At 44.1% G+C, this 16211-nt stretch overlaps 1 protein-coding gene across 2 annotated transcripts in view; it reads right to left on the bottom strand.

The window, feature by feature from the left end:
• Positions 1-16211, bottom strand: part of itih2 (inter-alpha-trypsin inhibitor heavy chain 2) — a 68028-nt gene that overhangs the window by 15337 nt on the left and 36480 nt on the right. For both annotated transcript variants that reach the window (XM_078552974.1, XM_078552975.1), the window contains exons 12-13: positions 8525-8706; positions 7432-7614 (exon numbers count right to left, since the gene is read on the bottom strand). In XM_078552974.1, the coding sequence (XP_078409100.1) occupies positions 7432-7614; positions 8525-8706 (365 nt within the window). The remainder of the gene's footprint in view (positions 1-7431; positions 7615-8524; positions 8707-16211) is intronic.

Here is a 16211-nt window from a genome sequence, read left to right as displayed (position 1 = left end):
GCTGACAGCGAGCCACGTTTCCCGCCATCGGTTGGTGGGGAGCTAATTGTAATACATCAGCAGATAATTAAAAGATCATCCCGCCAGGATCTGCCATGTCGTCCATCCACGTTGGCGGGAAAGCACGCCAACGTGTATCACAATGACACGCGGGCGACATGCACTTGGCGGCCTTCACTTTGGGGGAGCTGAGGTGAATGATCAGCAGCGTTCTCCACAGCTCGCCTGGTGTTTCCAGGCCTCAGGGCGCTGAGGGCTGGGGAGGGTCAAGTGCTGCCCTGGCGCTGCATCCCGCACACGGGTAATCAAAGTGGGCGACAGGGTAAGCGAGGGAAGTGGCCACACATTAGGGACACCTCCATAACCTGACCAGGCCTCTGCAACTGAGACAGATCAGGTGCAGCCACAGTGATGTGACTGGGGTCGGGCTCCTAGCCTGCCCGCCCACGCCAGCAATGCGGAGGCACCAAAGGGCCACCAAGTGCTCCATACCTTACCACCCACCACCCCTCCCCACGTCCCCCACCTCCTCAGCACAGACTTCGAGTTCACCACCACTTTATTGGGAGCAGTTGGACTGCACACGTTGTACAATCTCCGCGCTAACGCTGACCATGTAGCAGTCACTGCTGGAGGTGCTCACAGTCCCTTGCAATCTCAGCATCCTGGTTTAGACCAGTGTCTCCCATGTTGCAGGTTGACAGGGCAGCCATGCAGCGCACTCACCTCTGGCCATCCGAGGGGTGACAACTACTCTCCAGAAAGCATTAAGGGGCAGTCACACAGGGCCAGGAAAGGTGCTAAGTACAGCCATAATAACCACGTCTCTCTCTCTTTCATGCTGCAGGGGGACCATGTCAGGATCATGGATCCTGGTGACCTAGCTGTGTGCCCGATGGCCTACAGAGACCATAGGAGACTGAGGAGAGCGTGACAGATGCTCCTGGCTGTGCAAAGGCAGGAGCACCAACCTCATGAAGAAGGGGCAGCAGGGGCTCCTGCACACGCTTCCCAGGAGCGACAGGGAGCCGTGGCTGGTTGGCGCCTAGTGACACCCAGGGTCTATAGATGCCGCCTGCCATTCCTGCAGATGACAGAGAACCAGTGTCACTGACGACTGCGCATGTCTAGGGACTTGGTGGCTCACATCTGCCACTTACTGCAGGACTTGGCGCCAAGGGGACATGGAGGGCACCCACTGCCAGTGGCTGTGAAAGAGACCGTGGTGCTCAATTTCTATGCCAGTGGCTCCTTTCAGGGCTCCACAGGTAACCTCTGTGGGATTTCACAATCCACAAATGCACCCATGAGGTCACGGATGCCATCTTCTCCATGGCACACAACTTTGTGCATTTCGCCCGGGACCAGGACAGCCAGGATGCAAGAGCCATTGGATTCTCCCTGATCTCGGGATTCCCACAGGTGCAGGATGCGATTGACTGCACTCGTGGTGCTCAGGTCTCCGTCACTACACTCGGTGGACTTCATCAACTGCAAGGGCTTCCACTCACTGAAGGGCAGCTGGTGTGCGACCACCAGAAATGCATCCTGCAGGCATGCGCACGGTTTCCAGGGAGTGTGCACAATGCTTATATCCTGAGTCGCTCGCAGATCCCTGTAGTCTTCCAGGGTCCACAGAGGTTGCAGGCTTGGCTCCTCGGGGACAAGGGCTACCCACAAAGGCCGTGGTTGATGACACCCGTGCGGCGGCCTCAGACTGCAGCAGGGTGACGCTATAATGAGGCTCATGCTGCAGCTCACAACTTGGTGGAGCAGACCATCGGGATGCTGAAGATGAGGCTCGGGTGCCTGGACCGGTCTAGTGGAGCCCTGCAATACAGTCCGCAGAGGGTATCACGCATCATTGTCGTCTGCTGCACCCTTTACAACCCGGCACTCCAATGGGGTGACGAACTGGCTGAGGAGAAGATGGAGGAGCTGGAGGTTTCCTCGGATGAGGAGGATGGCAATGGGGATGAGGGTGAGGGGCTCCTCAGTGGTGACGATGATGAGGATGAGGCTCTCACAATGGCTAGATGAGGCAGGCGCACTCAGGGGGCCCTCATAGCTGCCAGATTTGTGGAGGATGATGATGACATGCAGTGCAGTGACTCCATAGATCCTAACATCGCAGATGTGAATGTTTCACTCCAGCCTGGCTAATGGCAGCACTGATACCCTCTGTGACAATGCTCCTGTCATGGAGACGCAGTGGAGGCCCTAATAGTCGCTCAGCCGCAGGAGGGTGATGACAATATGCAGTGAGGACACTCCATAGATCTTCACACAGCCTCTGAGAATGTCTGACTCCTGTCTGGCCGAGGGCAGCTTGCTTGCGCTCTGTGATCAGGGCCATCTCAGAGACTCAGCCATGAAATCTTAGACGTACCTGATGAGAGCCCGCCCGCCATGGAAACGGCGTGTTTCGTGGGTGTGAATAAATAATGAGGCGGGCTCGGGGCGATACGTTTTTGTTTGTGGGTAGTACCCCATTTTACCCACCCGCTACCGCACTTGTGCAAGTCGGGGAAAATTCCGCCCATTATGTAGCCCAGACCAGGTAAGGGCGGCAGGTTTATCTCCCTAAGGGACATTAGTGAACCAGATGGGTTTTTTACGACAATCAACAATGATTTTATGGTCATCATTAGACTTTTAATTCCAGGCTATTTTTGGATTCAAATTCCGCCAGGTGCCATGGCGGGATTTGAACCCCGGTCCCCGGAGCATTACCCTGGGTCTCTGGATTACTAGCCCAGCGACAATACCACCACCTGCTGATTAAATTATCTATTTCAGTGCAAAAAATGAAAAATAAAACCAAATGTTTAAATCTGCTCAGCAGTGAGATTACCAAACTATGGCCGGGATTCTCCGGCCCTGTTCCGGGCGGGACCTGGAAAATCCTGGCAGGAGGCGGGTGTGGAAAATCCCACCCTCTATATTTATGATTGGGTATTTTAATCCAAACAAAATCAGGTACATTTTATTCAAGATATTCCTGATAAGTTGAGTAAAGGTTGACAACACAAAAATAAGGTTAAACAAACACACATGTCGCTGTATCAACTCTTGTGAGTTAGAATCCCATCAGCTCTGCTGTATCTGTAATCAACTGTTATATAAATTAGCCTTCGCCATGAAATATAAATTATTTGCACCTTGTCTTCCCCCAAACATGTGAAAAGCATAGATAGAGAGAGAGAGAGCTACATAAGACAGGGTAAGCAATGCAGGAAGCAAACAGAAATCTATCTGAAAAATAATTAAAGAATTCTTAACGTGTTCAATTGAAATTTCTTTGCCAGTTAAACAAAATCATTAACTAATTTGGTTTTCATAGTGAAATGACTATTAAAATAAATTTCATGTGCAGATAAATAGCTTGGATTCAGAAACAAAGTGTTCAAATATTCAGGTACAGTCCCCACTGTTTCAACCAGGTGAATTCATGTGTACAAAAGTTGCCTGTTTTATGCCATGGATTGTATAACACGGTAGCACCAGTAATACTGGTCCACAATAAAATAAGAATGTTCCTCCTGTGTAGTGACCCTTTGGCCAATTGTTTCCAGTCCCATCATCTCCTGCAGCTTCATTTAAACTGCAATTGGTGCTTAATCCAGGGTTTCCCAAACTGAATGTCACGCCAGTGCAATTGTGAGATGAGCAATTGGGGTCATGAGCTTCGAGGCAGCAATGGCGGCTGTGGAGCGGAGACTCAGGTTTGACAGTCCTGGGATAGGCTGCGAGTCCCCTTTAAATGTGGACAATTTTTTTTTAGCCTGTGGCCATGGCCTAATCCATTGAGCTCTGAGAACCAATCGCTGACATCAACCAAGCCCGCAAAATGATAGGTGTCTTAGTTGCTTTTTGTGTCTGTATCTCTGCTGTTTGAACCTCCACCATGCTCAACAACTCTCCCCCACCAACCACCTCCCCACGCCACTCCCCACCACTGATTTTACTTTGGGGTCACGCCAAGTGTGAAGCATTAAAATGGGATCACAGCAGAAAAAAGTTTGAGATACTGGCTTAATCCAAACTGTAACTCGACAGAGAGAATTAGAAGGGTTTTATGTAAACATAAGTTAATTGAACATGAATGAGTTGTTATTTACTAATGGTTTTCTTGTATTAAGTGCACCTTAACAAATTCAAACTAGTGAGCTAACACAGCCGTTTCTGCTTAAGATAAACAGCAAGGTGGAAATTGAGGTTAATGCAAGCCGATGTAACCGACTGCCAAACGTGGATATTTTAAGTGGTGGGGCCTGTAACACTAAACTAGGAAGGCAGTCCAGAAAATAAGAATTGAATGTTTTGATAAAATGTGTAAGTGGGCAGAACAATGCCAGATGAAATTCATTTAAACATAGGTAAAGAACTGCTCACTCTACAGTTAAAATAGTCAAGGACAAAACTGAAAGATGGTGGAGTTTTAATAGACACAATAGTTAACATGTTGAACCAGTGCAGAACAGCAGCCAAGAAAGCCCATAGAATGCCAAACTGCAAAGTCAGCACAGTGGAATACAAATCAGAGGAAGTCATGCTAATCTGTCTGGTTCTCTGATCAGGATGCACCTTGAGCATTGCATTTAACTGCTAGAGGCAGTATGGAGAACAGCTAAAAAGGTGATCCTTTCTGTCAAAGAGCTGAAATGTAAGGAATGTCTGTGGAGATTTGGGCTTGTCAGCCCAGAAGAGAGACATTTGAGAGGTGATCTTGTGAAGATATGTAAGATAAGGGAACAACAAAAAATAAATCTGGAACATTATCTTAAATTAAATGGTAAGAGTGGGTTAAAAAGCGAGAGAAAGTTACATTAGGAATTTTTTCTTTAATTTTATCAGACATATCAGGAATTAAGGCACAAACATATTTCATCTTAAATGATTTAGTTGTTAAATGATATACATCTATGAACAATATTACTCTGCTCATCCTGCACTCCTAACCATGTGGTATCATCTGTAAATTTACATATTCCACTTACAAAATGAGATCATCAAAATATTACGTTTGGCAGGTTATTGCTGTTGAATCTAATTGTTCAGACCGACTTTATTAGAATTATTTTCACTTTGCTTCCTATTCTCTGGCTCATTAATAATCCAATTTACAGCTGCGCTATGGATTGTATAAATTTCCATTTTCTCTTAAATCTTTTGTTGTAATCTAATTGGTTCGTTAAAACACTTTGGGCAGAATTTTCACCTCGGCGGCCTGCTTGGGCATGGAATGACGCGCATTGACGTTGGGCGAGTGTCTCCACGTCAACGCGCAGCGGCGCAATAGTTTGGTTGGTGGGTAGACGCCAGATTCGGCTGCGCGCCCGCCGACAATTAAAAGGCCTGATAAGGCCATTAGAGAATCAATTAAGTTAAATTTTTCACTGCCCGTCCAACCTTATGGTTGGCGGCAGGCGAAAAGGCCAAGTGTCCTTTGCATTTATTTGGAAACCTTACCCATGGGCGGGGTGAGGTTTCAAAAGCAAATAAAAATAGAATGAAAGTTTTAAAATTGAATTATTTAACACGTCCCTGCTCAAATAATGGAGTCACATGAGGGGACATGTTTTATTACATTTTTCAATTCTTTATTTTTTTAAGAAACTCTTCATCTCCCCGCCGCAGCTCCGTGCCTCAGGGAGATTATGAAACGCGCATGCGCAAAGTGCGCACTTGCCCCGCTCGCCCTCCTCCCCCGCCCCCCCGCCCGCACAGGCAGCACTGAGCGCTGCCACTCGCGTTTCACGCTGGACGAGCCTTAAGTGGCCTGACAGCGTGAAATGGCCTTCCGGCCTTGATCGCGGGCAGCGGTCGGCTCCCGACCACCCTTGCCCACCCCAGCCGATCCCGCCCAACAAGGGCTAAATTCTGCCCTCTGAAAAGTTTCTCTGGCTGGTCCTGTTTAAGCTGATTTACTGCTGAACATCTCAGACAATAATCTAGATGATTAAAGAACTAAATTTTTAAAAATTCATTTACAGGATGTGGGCGTCTTTGGCTAGGCCAGCATTTTTTGCCCATCCCTAATTGCCCCTTGAGAAGGTGGTGGTGAGCTGCCTTCTTGAACCGCTTCAGTCCATGTGGTGTAGGTACACCCACAGTGCTGTTAGGAAGGGAGTTCCAGGGTTTTGACCTAGTGACAGTGAAGGAATGACGATATATTTCCAAGTCAGGATGGTGAATGTCTTGGAGGGGAACTTCCAGGTGGTGATGTTCCCATGTGTCTGCTGTCCTTGACCTTCTAGGTGGTAGTGGTCATGGGCTTGGAAGGTGCTGCCTAAGGAGCCTTGGTGAGTTTCTGCAGTGCATCTTGTAGATGGTATACACTGCTGCTACTGTGCGTCAGTGGTGGAGGGAGTGAATATTTGAGGATGGGGTGCCAATCAAGCAGGCTGCTTTGTCCTGGATGTTGTCAAGCTTCTTGAGTGTTGTTGGAGCTGCACTCATCCAGGCAAGTGGGGAATATTCCATCACACTCCTGACTTGTACCTTGTAGATGGTGGACAGGAGTCAGGAGGTGAGTGAAATATCCTGCTTACACTCCAGATCAACTATTCACACCTCACTTACAGGCAGTATATTTTAAGGTTACTGTATAAATTTATGGCTTCTCACCATTTTCTGCTGCTTTTTACTAAGATCTTGGTCTTTGCCAACATTACTCATTTGGTTATACTCATGCCTTGTGGGTGCAGACACTTATGACTTTTGTTGCCATTTCGAAGCAGTACTGTGGAAGTGCTTCACTGCCAGAGGTGCTATCTTTTGGACGAGGTGATAAACCAAGTTCCTGTCTACCTGTTCAAGTGGAGATTACAAATGTGGATGTACTAGTTGCAGAAATGCAAAAGGTTCTCCTAGTGCCCTGACTATATAACAACAGCTGCGCTCTCCAAAATGAAACTCATTGTAAAACACTTTAGTTGTTTTAGCGATGTTAACAAATGCAAGCTTATCTTTTCTTTTACCTGCCTTCTTCTCCCATCCTTTCCTTATTTTTCACTCCTTTCCTCATCTCTTATCACTTAACCATCTTTTCCCACCTTCCTTCTGCCACTTTCTCATTCCCATTTTCTCCCTCCTTTTTTCCTTTTCTACTTTCTCTTTGCATCTTCATCCCATCCTTAGCATTTTATTTTGGCTTTTCATTTTATTCTTATTAGTGCACAGATAAGAAATGAATTTGTGTAAAGAATTAGCCATGGGACTAACGATTCCATTGCTGCTGTATCCTAATTGTGTAGGAACTTGAACACTCTAACTCACTAAAAACATTTATATGAAGCGAAATACAATTGCTTCTGGAAATGTTGGACTAAACAAGTGACAAGTAATTGTTATAACTGCAAGAAATACATTATTTTTGTTAATATCCAACAGTTGTAATAAGATCAATGCATTGCTTTGTGCACTTACTGAAGATGCTGTCACCAGACATTGTAAGGTTGAAGTTTTCGCATTCTTCAGTCTTCCTGCTATAATTAGTTCAGAACCGCTGAAATACTTGTCAAAGCTATCTTGTGTCACATCTGTCACATCTTCGCCATAATGTATGTCAATGTTTCTCAGCAATGGAGTGGCCACTTCTTCATAGAAATCCTGTCATTCACAATTAGAATCACAGTCTGGTAACATGCATCTAAATTGGACTTGAATGTTTCAACACATCAATACTGTGATATCATACGGTGTGAAGTCAACACCCTGTGCCAGGAAGGTGTTCTTCAGGGATAGTAGTGCTCAAGCTGGCATATTAGTTGGAAAACTGGAAAATAGAGTGACAGACACTCCGACATACTTCTCCATGGAACAGTTGGATGAGAACTCATAAACTACCTCATGGCCTAATTGGTGGTGCACTTATGCTGTAAGTGGTGACCTTGCATTTGCCCCCAAAGAGCTAGTTAGAATTTGACCACTTCCCGCCAGTCTAGGTTCTCTCTTTCACATCCAGGAGGATGATTCGGGAGCAGGTTAGACAGGGAGATCGTGAAACAATTCTCTTTGCGGTAAAGAGATTCTGAAGACAAAGTAACCTGAAAATAGCATACAACTTGAAGTGCAAGAAATAGAAGAACCAGTAAAGGAATGTACAAAATAACAAAACAAATGTTTAAAAGAAAGCAGATCAGACTAAAACAATTCAAGTGTTCACTTGATGCTTCCCAATATAAATATCTAAAAGCTATAGCAAAATACTTGGGGTGAAATTATGATTCTTACCATCAATTTGCCCGAGAGAAATTTATTGATAAACTGAATGTCATTGCTAATATATATTTTCCTTTGTCTAATTAGGGATGATGGAAATGTAATAGTCTGTCTCAAAGTTAATTGTAAGTTCAATCTACTGCCCAGAAAAGGAGAAGTGTTGGGGGAAGAATTGGGTTTATGGTCACTGCTGCAACCGTAACTGAACTGACAACAGAACTCACAAACAATGGGGGTCAAGGCAAAAGGAAAAGCAGAAGCAAAAAGCCTTAGCGGATTGTTATTGGCGATGCATTACCGTCAGCTGACTAGACGCATTGACATTTGCATGAATGCGCCGAGCGAGTCCTCGGTTCTCCAGGGCTAACCTTTCCAGGAAGTCGTAGTCCACATCAAAACCAATTCCAAGGCAGAAAAGGGAGAAATCTTCCCTCATTTGTTTTCTGATGTTCCTCTGTATGTTGCTCAGTTTGATTTCACCTGCATATTAAAGTCAAATTCTAAAGACCTGGAATCCCTCTTCGCATTTTTATTCACTATTCAAAATGTATGCATGGAGGGGAATTCATCACTTGTTAATAGTCACTACTGTTGAATGAGAAGAAAGAAGGACTTGCATCTATATAGCGCATTTCGTGACCTCAGAACTTCCCATAGCCAATGAAGTGCTTTTAAAATGTAGTCACTGTTGTAGTGCAGAAATTGTGGCTGCCAATTTGAACACAGCAAGCTCCCACAAACAACAAAGTGATAATGACCAGATAATCTGTTTTTGCGGATGTTTATTGAGGGGTGAATATTGGCCAGGACACGAGGGATAACTCCCCTGCCCTTCTACAAAATAGCACCATGGATCTTTTACATCCACCTGAGAGGGCCTCAGTTTAACATCTCAGCTGAAAGACAGTGCCTGCAACAGTGCAGAATTTCCTCAGTACTGCAGGCCACGACTTTTGTGCCCAAGTCCTGGATTGCGATGTGAACTCACATCCTTCTGACTCACAGGTGAAGGTGCTACCATCCGAGCCACAGTGATACAAGTGGGTGAATCAGGGTTAATTTTCCAGCAGTGACTCTAATTTCTGGCCCTCAGAAACATCACATTAGCAAAATATTGCTTGAAGGGGCAGTATAGTGAAGGGAAAGTGCTTTGTAAGCCTTGGTGATGAATCAGAGTTGAGCCCAAAAATACAAATCCAACAAGATGATAGACACAATTTCCTACGTGATCACACACAGATACTTTCACCCTTAATAGATAGAAAATAACAACTGTTTAAAAAATATACACTTAAAGTCAATTATCACCTCAGCAATTACCTCATCACAAAGTCCTTTGTTTCTGAAAGAAGCAAATAGGCATCCAAGATATTAGTGTGAATTTGCATGGAGCAATATTGGTATATGAACATATTAGCACAAAGTCATTTGGTAGTACAGAGCTTGAGTATTGCTGAAAAAAAGAGACATGCTGTCAAAGCTTTTCACCTTGCACTCATCAGGACATCACTCATCTTGCAAATCTGTCCTGATCAATGTAAGATAAAAAGCTCCTACAGCATGTCTCTTTTTCAGCATTTTTAACACATATACCTTTGTATGTCAGTATGATACTGAACAAATTCACAGCATTTACCTACGGAATATTTGCTGGCTGGAATAACATCAGTAACATGCATGGGATAACATCAAGCTGACCCTTAGACCACACTGGTGGTTTATAAGGCCTGTATTCTCAGCACGTTGTTGTATGGCTGTCAAACATGGATGACTTACAGCTACCAGGAAAAGAAGCTCAACAATTTCCATCTTCACTGTCTGCGGCACATCCTGGGAATATCCTGGCAGGACAGAATCACGAAAGCAGCAGTCCTCTCAAAGGCAGAGCTCCCGTGTTTGTTATCTCTCATCAAACAGAAGCAGCTTTGTTGGCTCAGGGATGTCCCCACGATCGATGACAGCCGCATATCCAAGGGCTTCCCTATAGGGTGAAGAAGCCAGAGCCAGATGACCAGTGCCAGAACGTCCAAAGCTCTGCTTCAAGGATGTTTGCAAATGTGGCATGAAGGCCCTAGACATCAATTATCACGCCTCGGAGTCACAGGCCGATGACAGAGGAAAATGGCAACATCTCCTGTGGGCTGGTATGCATCGCCGTGGTGGACAGTGGCTACAGCGGCTTGGCAACAGAAGCCAATGGTGAAAAAAACAATGCACAATGGCACTTGGCAGCTTCATGCTCGGCACTTGTGGAAGAACCTGCCTCCCAAGGATTGGCCTCTTCAGCCATCAGTAAAGGTGTGCCATATGAAGACACCCCGTCTGCAATGGATTTTTTTGCTACATGTCTACCATCCTCTGTAGATGGAAGGATGCTGGAGAATTTACTACAATTGTCAGGATGGCAGTAACATTTTTGGATACACTGTTTTAGCTAAATACTTAATTGTGCATTAATTCAGATGCAACTGTTCTTTGTTCACATTTCTTTATGTCCAATATATTTTGTGCAGTGATCATCATATTAGCCAATATCACATTTTTGGCTTCTTAGATATTTATCTGTGGAATGTAGTTCAACTGGGGGTTATTTTAAAATGTTTGTTAATTTAAAACTTGTTCAATTTATAGGACAGCAAGTGTCCATTGAGGTTCCAGTCTGAAACCTGACATCCTGGGGACAATGAAAAATAAAGGTCCAGATTTCGCAGTCAATGTCAAAATGAGAGTTCCTGCCACTAACCTTGAAGAATGGTCCCCACAGGAATCTAGTGTGGCATGGATTCCCCCAACATCAGTTTGAAACCGGCACCAAGTCAAGGGGATCTCCAAATGTCCAGCAACAGTGATGTCATAATGCAGGCTGCACAGCCAATCACATTGATGCATTCTCACAGGCAGCAAACCAGGAGGCAAAAATCACTGAATCCCTTCACTTTTCATTTAAATTTTAAAGATAATGAAATAAGTGACTGGGGCATACACAGATGATTAAGGTAGAAGCTAAAGCATATATTAATATATATGCTTTAATATATATATGTAATAAATATATATATATAATAAGAAGTGCAGCTACAAAATTAGTATGCCATTAAAAACCTTGTTAAACCTCATTCAATAAGGTGTAACATTTTGCAAGGGTGTTTGGAGAAAGCCTAGTAGCATGACAGTGGAAGTTTGTATCAGTTCACTGATTTCCACTTGATTGTTGTCTGTGGGGACCAATGGGAGAAGCACAGACTCACTGACAGCAACTTCTGGATTTCCATGTTTAACTGCACATGTGTGGACTCCAGAAATTGCTGTCAGTTTCATAGGACCAATGACTGTGATCGCAGACAATTTTTCCTATCATCATTACTACCAGAAAATCCAGGCAAAGTTGAAAGTCCAGCAATCTTTCACACTTATCGCTGTTATGACAGTTGGAAACTCAGCACAGGTAGTTGCCATGTAAGGCTGGCAAAATTTCTCTGAGTGTGGGCGGTGGGCAGATTGGTAGCCTGTTTTGCCACTACAGCTTAGGCTTTCTCATATAGACAGCCTGGTTTTGGGAAGGGGAATAATCAGCCAGGCAGCGAGCTGCGGTGAGAAGGTGGAAAGAACAGGAGAAGATTTCAGTCTTGTAAGCAAACTTGATGGAGTAGGTGTAACATTGTGGGTTCTTTAGTCTGTAGCATTACATGGATAGCAGTTGTATTGGCCAAATTACACATCTCTTGTCATACCTGTTGCTCTGTAAGTTTCATTTTACTGTCAGTGGAAAAGAAAGTTGTGGCTATTTGCAGTAGCAATATTAAAATCTTTTCTAATTACATTAGGAGTCAGAGGGTGATAAAGGACATCATAGTGCTACGGCATTTTCAGGTGAACTCCAAGGTCATGGCTGAGGTTTTAAATGGCTACTTTGCAATAGTCTTCACTCCTGGAGATCATGCTCAGTGACTATTAATGCAAAGTGTCTTTGTAAATGTTAAAGTGGATGCAAATGTAATCCTGAAAAGAAACAGGGGTCTCAAATTGGATCGAGCTATTGGTCCAGAAAGCATTTACCCGAGGCTGCTCAAAGAATGGAAGCTGTGCTAATTGAGGCCCCTACTCATATATTTAATAGCTTGCTGCAGTCTTTAATCATTTCTATTGACTGGACTGAGCTTCACGTTGTACCAATATTCAAAAAGAAAAAAAAGTCAGGCCCAAGAAATAAATTATAGTCCCATTAGCTTAATGATTGTCGTAAGAAAGTTGTTAGAAGCAATCATTAAGGATACTCTGAATGAGTACCTTGAAAGAGAAGGATTATTAGAGACACAACATGGCTCTGGAAAAAAAGGTCATGTCTTAAGAAATGTGATTGAATTATTCAAGGAGGTTACTAGGCTGATGGATGTAGGTAGCCCTGTAGACATTGCACCTTGGAATCCTTAAAGAGTTTTTGAAAGGTGCCTTTCACAATCTCAGAATGCCCTAAAATGCTTTACAGTGAATTATGTACTTTCAAAGTGCAGCCATTGTCATAATGTAGGAAAAGCCATTGATAATTTTCACACAAGGAAGTTCCACAAACACCACTGAGATAAATGACCAGCTATGTTTTTAGGCGTTAGTGGAGGGATAAATATTGGGCAGGACACTGGGAGAAATCCCCAATATTTTTAAATAGTGTCATGCAATCTTTTATGTCTATGTGAGGGGGCAGGCAGGACCTTGGTTTAATGTCTCAACCTAAAAGATAGCACCTCCCCCAGTACTGTACTGAAGTGCCAACCTAGGTAGTATGTTCATGTCACTCGAGTGGGGCTGAGCCCACTACCACCTGACTCTGAAGCCAGAGTGCTGTTACTGATCGATGACTGACACTTAAGTTAGAGTCCTGTGGGATTAGAGGGAAAATCCTGGGTTGGATAGGGAATTAGTTCCTTTTTAATTTATTCTTTCACAGGAATGTGGGCATTGCTGGCTAGGCCAGCATTTATTGCCCATCCCTAGTTGCCCTTGAGAAGGTGGTGGTGACCCAGATTTCTCCTAGACAGAGGGGCACCATTAATGGTAATGGTCTCTGTGTGAAGAGTGGTCATGAATAGAGTCCTGCAGGGATCCTCACAGTCTATAATAATGATCTGACCAAAAGTGGTGGGGGGGTACCATTCATGAGTTCAAAAATGGCACAATGATCTGTGCTAGTGTCAGAATCCTGACTGAGAAAGAAAAATTACAATCAGATCTAAATTGGATGTGGAAGTAGGCATGCATCTGGCAGATGGCCTTTAATGTCAATGATTATTATGTACATGAGTAGGGCTAATGCTCAGCACTTTTATACCATGCTTCATTTGTTTGTTGCTGACATCTTCCCAGAAGGTAAAGAGAGGATATTTCAAGCGGTTCGGTAAATCTATCAATTTCACTAAAGGAAGAAGGCAAGAGAACATCTATGAAATGCAAACAATTCAAGAAATTGGAAATGATGAAAGACGTGAAATTAGAATTCCTAGGCAAAGTAAAGGAGCATGATCAAGACATTTTGTCAGTCACTGCGGCAGTTAAAGGCTTTAACACGTTTCAAAATTGACACCGGAGCTGGCGTTACAATATTAACTAATCATCTGGAATGGCTCAAAACAGTACCCATCCTGCCATGAAATGTTAAATTGCAAAGCCTTGGTGGCACGGATCTTCTAGTAAAAGGTCACCAGAAGGAGTGACAGATTGTTGAGACCCTCCATGTTGTCTACAATTAAAGCATATTTTTAATGAGTGGCGATGTCTGTATGCAACTGGGTATTCTGGAAAAAGCAGATGATGACCTACAATAGGGCAGGTGCTGATCTATAGCAAGACAGCTGGGTGCCTTTTGTGGAGGAATTTCCAAAGTAGGGTGCAGAACAAACAACTTGTCATTCAGTAGCAGCTGGTGAGGTTTATTCATTGAGCGGGGGTTCACTCTCCATCACAGAGACACCACCCACTTGACCCTGGGAGGAATTTGAGATTGTGGATCTCTCGGTTCTTTTTGAAGATAAGCCGGAGGATGCGGACACAGAAGGCACTGCAGCAGACTGTGACCATTTGAACGAAGACCCTTTGGACCTAGTTTGGCTCTTCCCTGAAAAAGTTTTGGGAAAAAAGCCATTGTAGTACCGAGTGATCCATTGGAAGATGACGTCCTAGAGATTTGAATCTACTGCCGAAGCATATGAAGTCTCTTTTTTTGAGGAGTCAGCAGTGTTTGCTGTGGAAGAGCAGAATTTGTATCTTTGTCCCACTGAACTCACCAATGAGGTGCATTATATATTGCTGCCTGACCTTAGAGAGTTGTCCAGGGAGGACAAAATACTTGATTTCATAGAGGATCACACAGTCAGAGTTTTGATAGAGCCTATTAGCTTGGGCGAAAGTAAGTTGACACCCACACTTCAATCTCATCAGAATATCTTATTCCCACTAAAGTTGCCCTTCAGCACAGAAGCAGAGGCCAAATCCACAGAGCTTCTACAGTGGAAGAGTCCTGTACAAGACATTTGTCCAGATGTCATTCTGAAGATTCATCCCATTGCTGAAACTAGTGTTGTCTTTTCTTCTCAGCTCACACGGTCTTCCCATTGCCCACAGCAGAGCAGCCTCACACTGAAGAAAACGTGGCAATGTTACCGCTGCCTGCAGAAAGTGAAAGAAATGCCTGAGATGCTGTCGGGAAATCACCATTTTCTTTTCCTGTAATGCCTACAGGAATTTTGTCGTTCTTCTTGTCATCCAGATCGGTTCGATTTTGGGATATTGAATACTTTTTTTGGTCTTGATGCAGCAGTGAATGAATTGTTCAAGAGAGTGCAGTTGTCAATATCCTGACCGCTTCTCTCTTGGATCAGTCTTTCTTTGAGAAGGTTCCACGATCCTTACAGTTCAGTGGTTGTGGAGATTACAGTTCAATTACCAGTGGCCCTGGAAAGCTGCTGATGTTGTTATTTTCCAGGGAAAAGACGAGCATCTGCATGTATCCACGGCGTCCTCCCAGCGAGCTGAGAACACTGGGGGTGATTGAATCCTTTATAACAATGACTTGGGGGTGGAGTGAGGGGTAAAGAGTAGGAGTTGGATAGAATCTATAACAGTAAGGGAGGTTGCAGAAGTTCAAAAAAGTGATGTAAATAGTTTAAGAAGTAGTTTAACGTTGTTATTAAAAATGTTGACATTATACTTAGGTGAAGATCTATCATAATAGGCTAATAGTTACAGTAATGAGATAGTCATGTGTATCATGTACATGACAGTGACATCAGCAGTCATGTACTAGAGGCTCTATAGAGCAGATGGAATGGTCTGCATAGAAGAGAGATGTACTTACTCAGTAGCTCATCATGTATATAGTGTTAATTATTGGCTATCTCTCACTTGCGGGATGATTGTCTTCTGTGAATTTGAGGATGGCTGATGAGGCCAATTCAGGATCTGCAGACTTTATGATATGTAGGGCATATGTTATCATGTGGGTTGTCTGGTCGTGTATTATTATTTCGGGTCATGGCATGTTCTTTTTCCCACTCTCGCTTTCCTCTTCATTTGTTGTCATTGGGTCTCAAAATGCTAGGATCCTTCCCACAGACATTGCCACCATCTGCTTCAATCCAAGGCGATGGTCACCCAGGAGTTAAAGTCAATGTTGCATTTCTTCATGTTGGCTGTCAGCACATACTTGAAGAGCTTCTTCTGTCCTCCTCTGGTGTGTCTGCCCTGACTGAGCTGGGAGGAGAAGACCTGCTTTGGGAGCCTGGAATCTGACCTCTGAACTATGTGGCCAACCCAATGAAGCAGCTGATGGCGGATGATCATAGCCTTGATGCTTGTTGTGCCTGCTTGTGAGAGGGCACTGATGTCGGTCTTCCCACGTAATATTTACAATCTTCTGCAGGCAGCATTGATGGTATTACTCCAGTGCTTTGAGGCGCCTCCTATATGTTGTCCATGTATATAGTGTTAACAAA

Source organism: Cetorhinus maximus, chromosome 12 (genome assembly GCF_964194155.1).
Source record: "Cetorhinus maximus chromosome 12, sCetMax3.hap1.1, whole genome shotgun sequence".
Lineage (NCBI taxonomy): Eukaryota > Metazoa > Chordata > Chondrichthyes > Lamniformes > Cetorhinidae > Cetorhinus > Cetorhinus maximus.
Note: the sequence above shows the minus strand (reverse complement) of the source record. Positions and strands in the feature narration are given on the sequence as shown.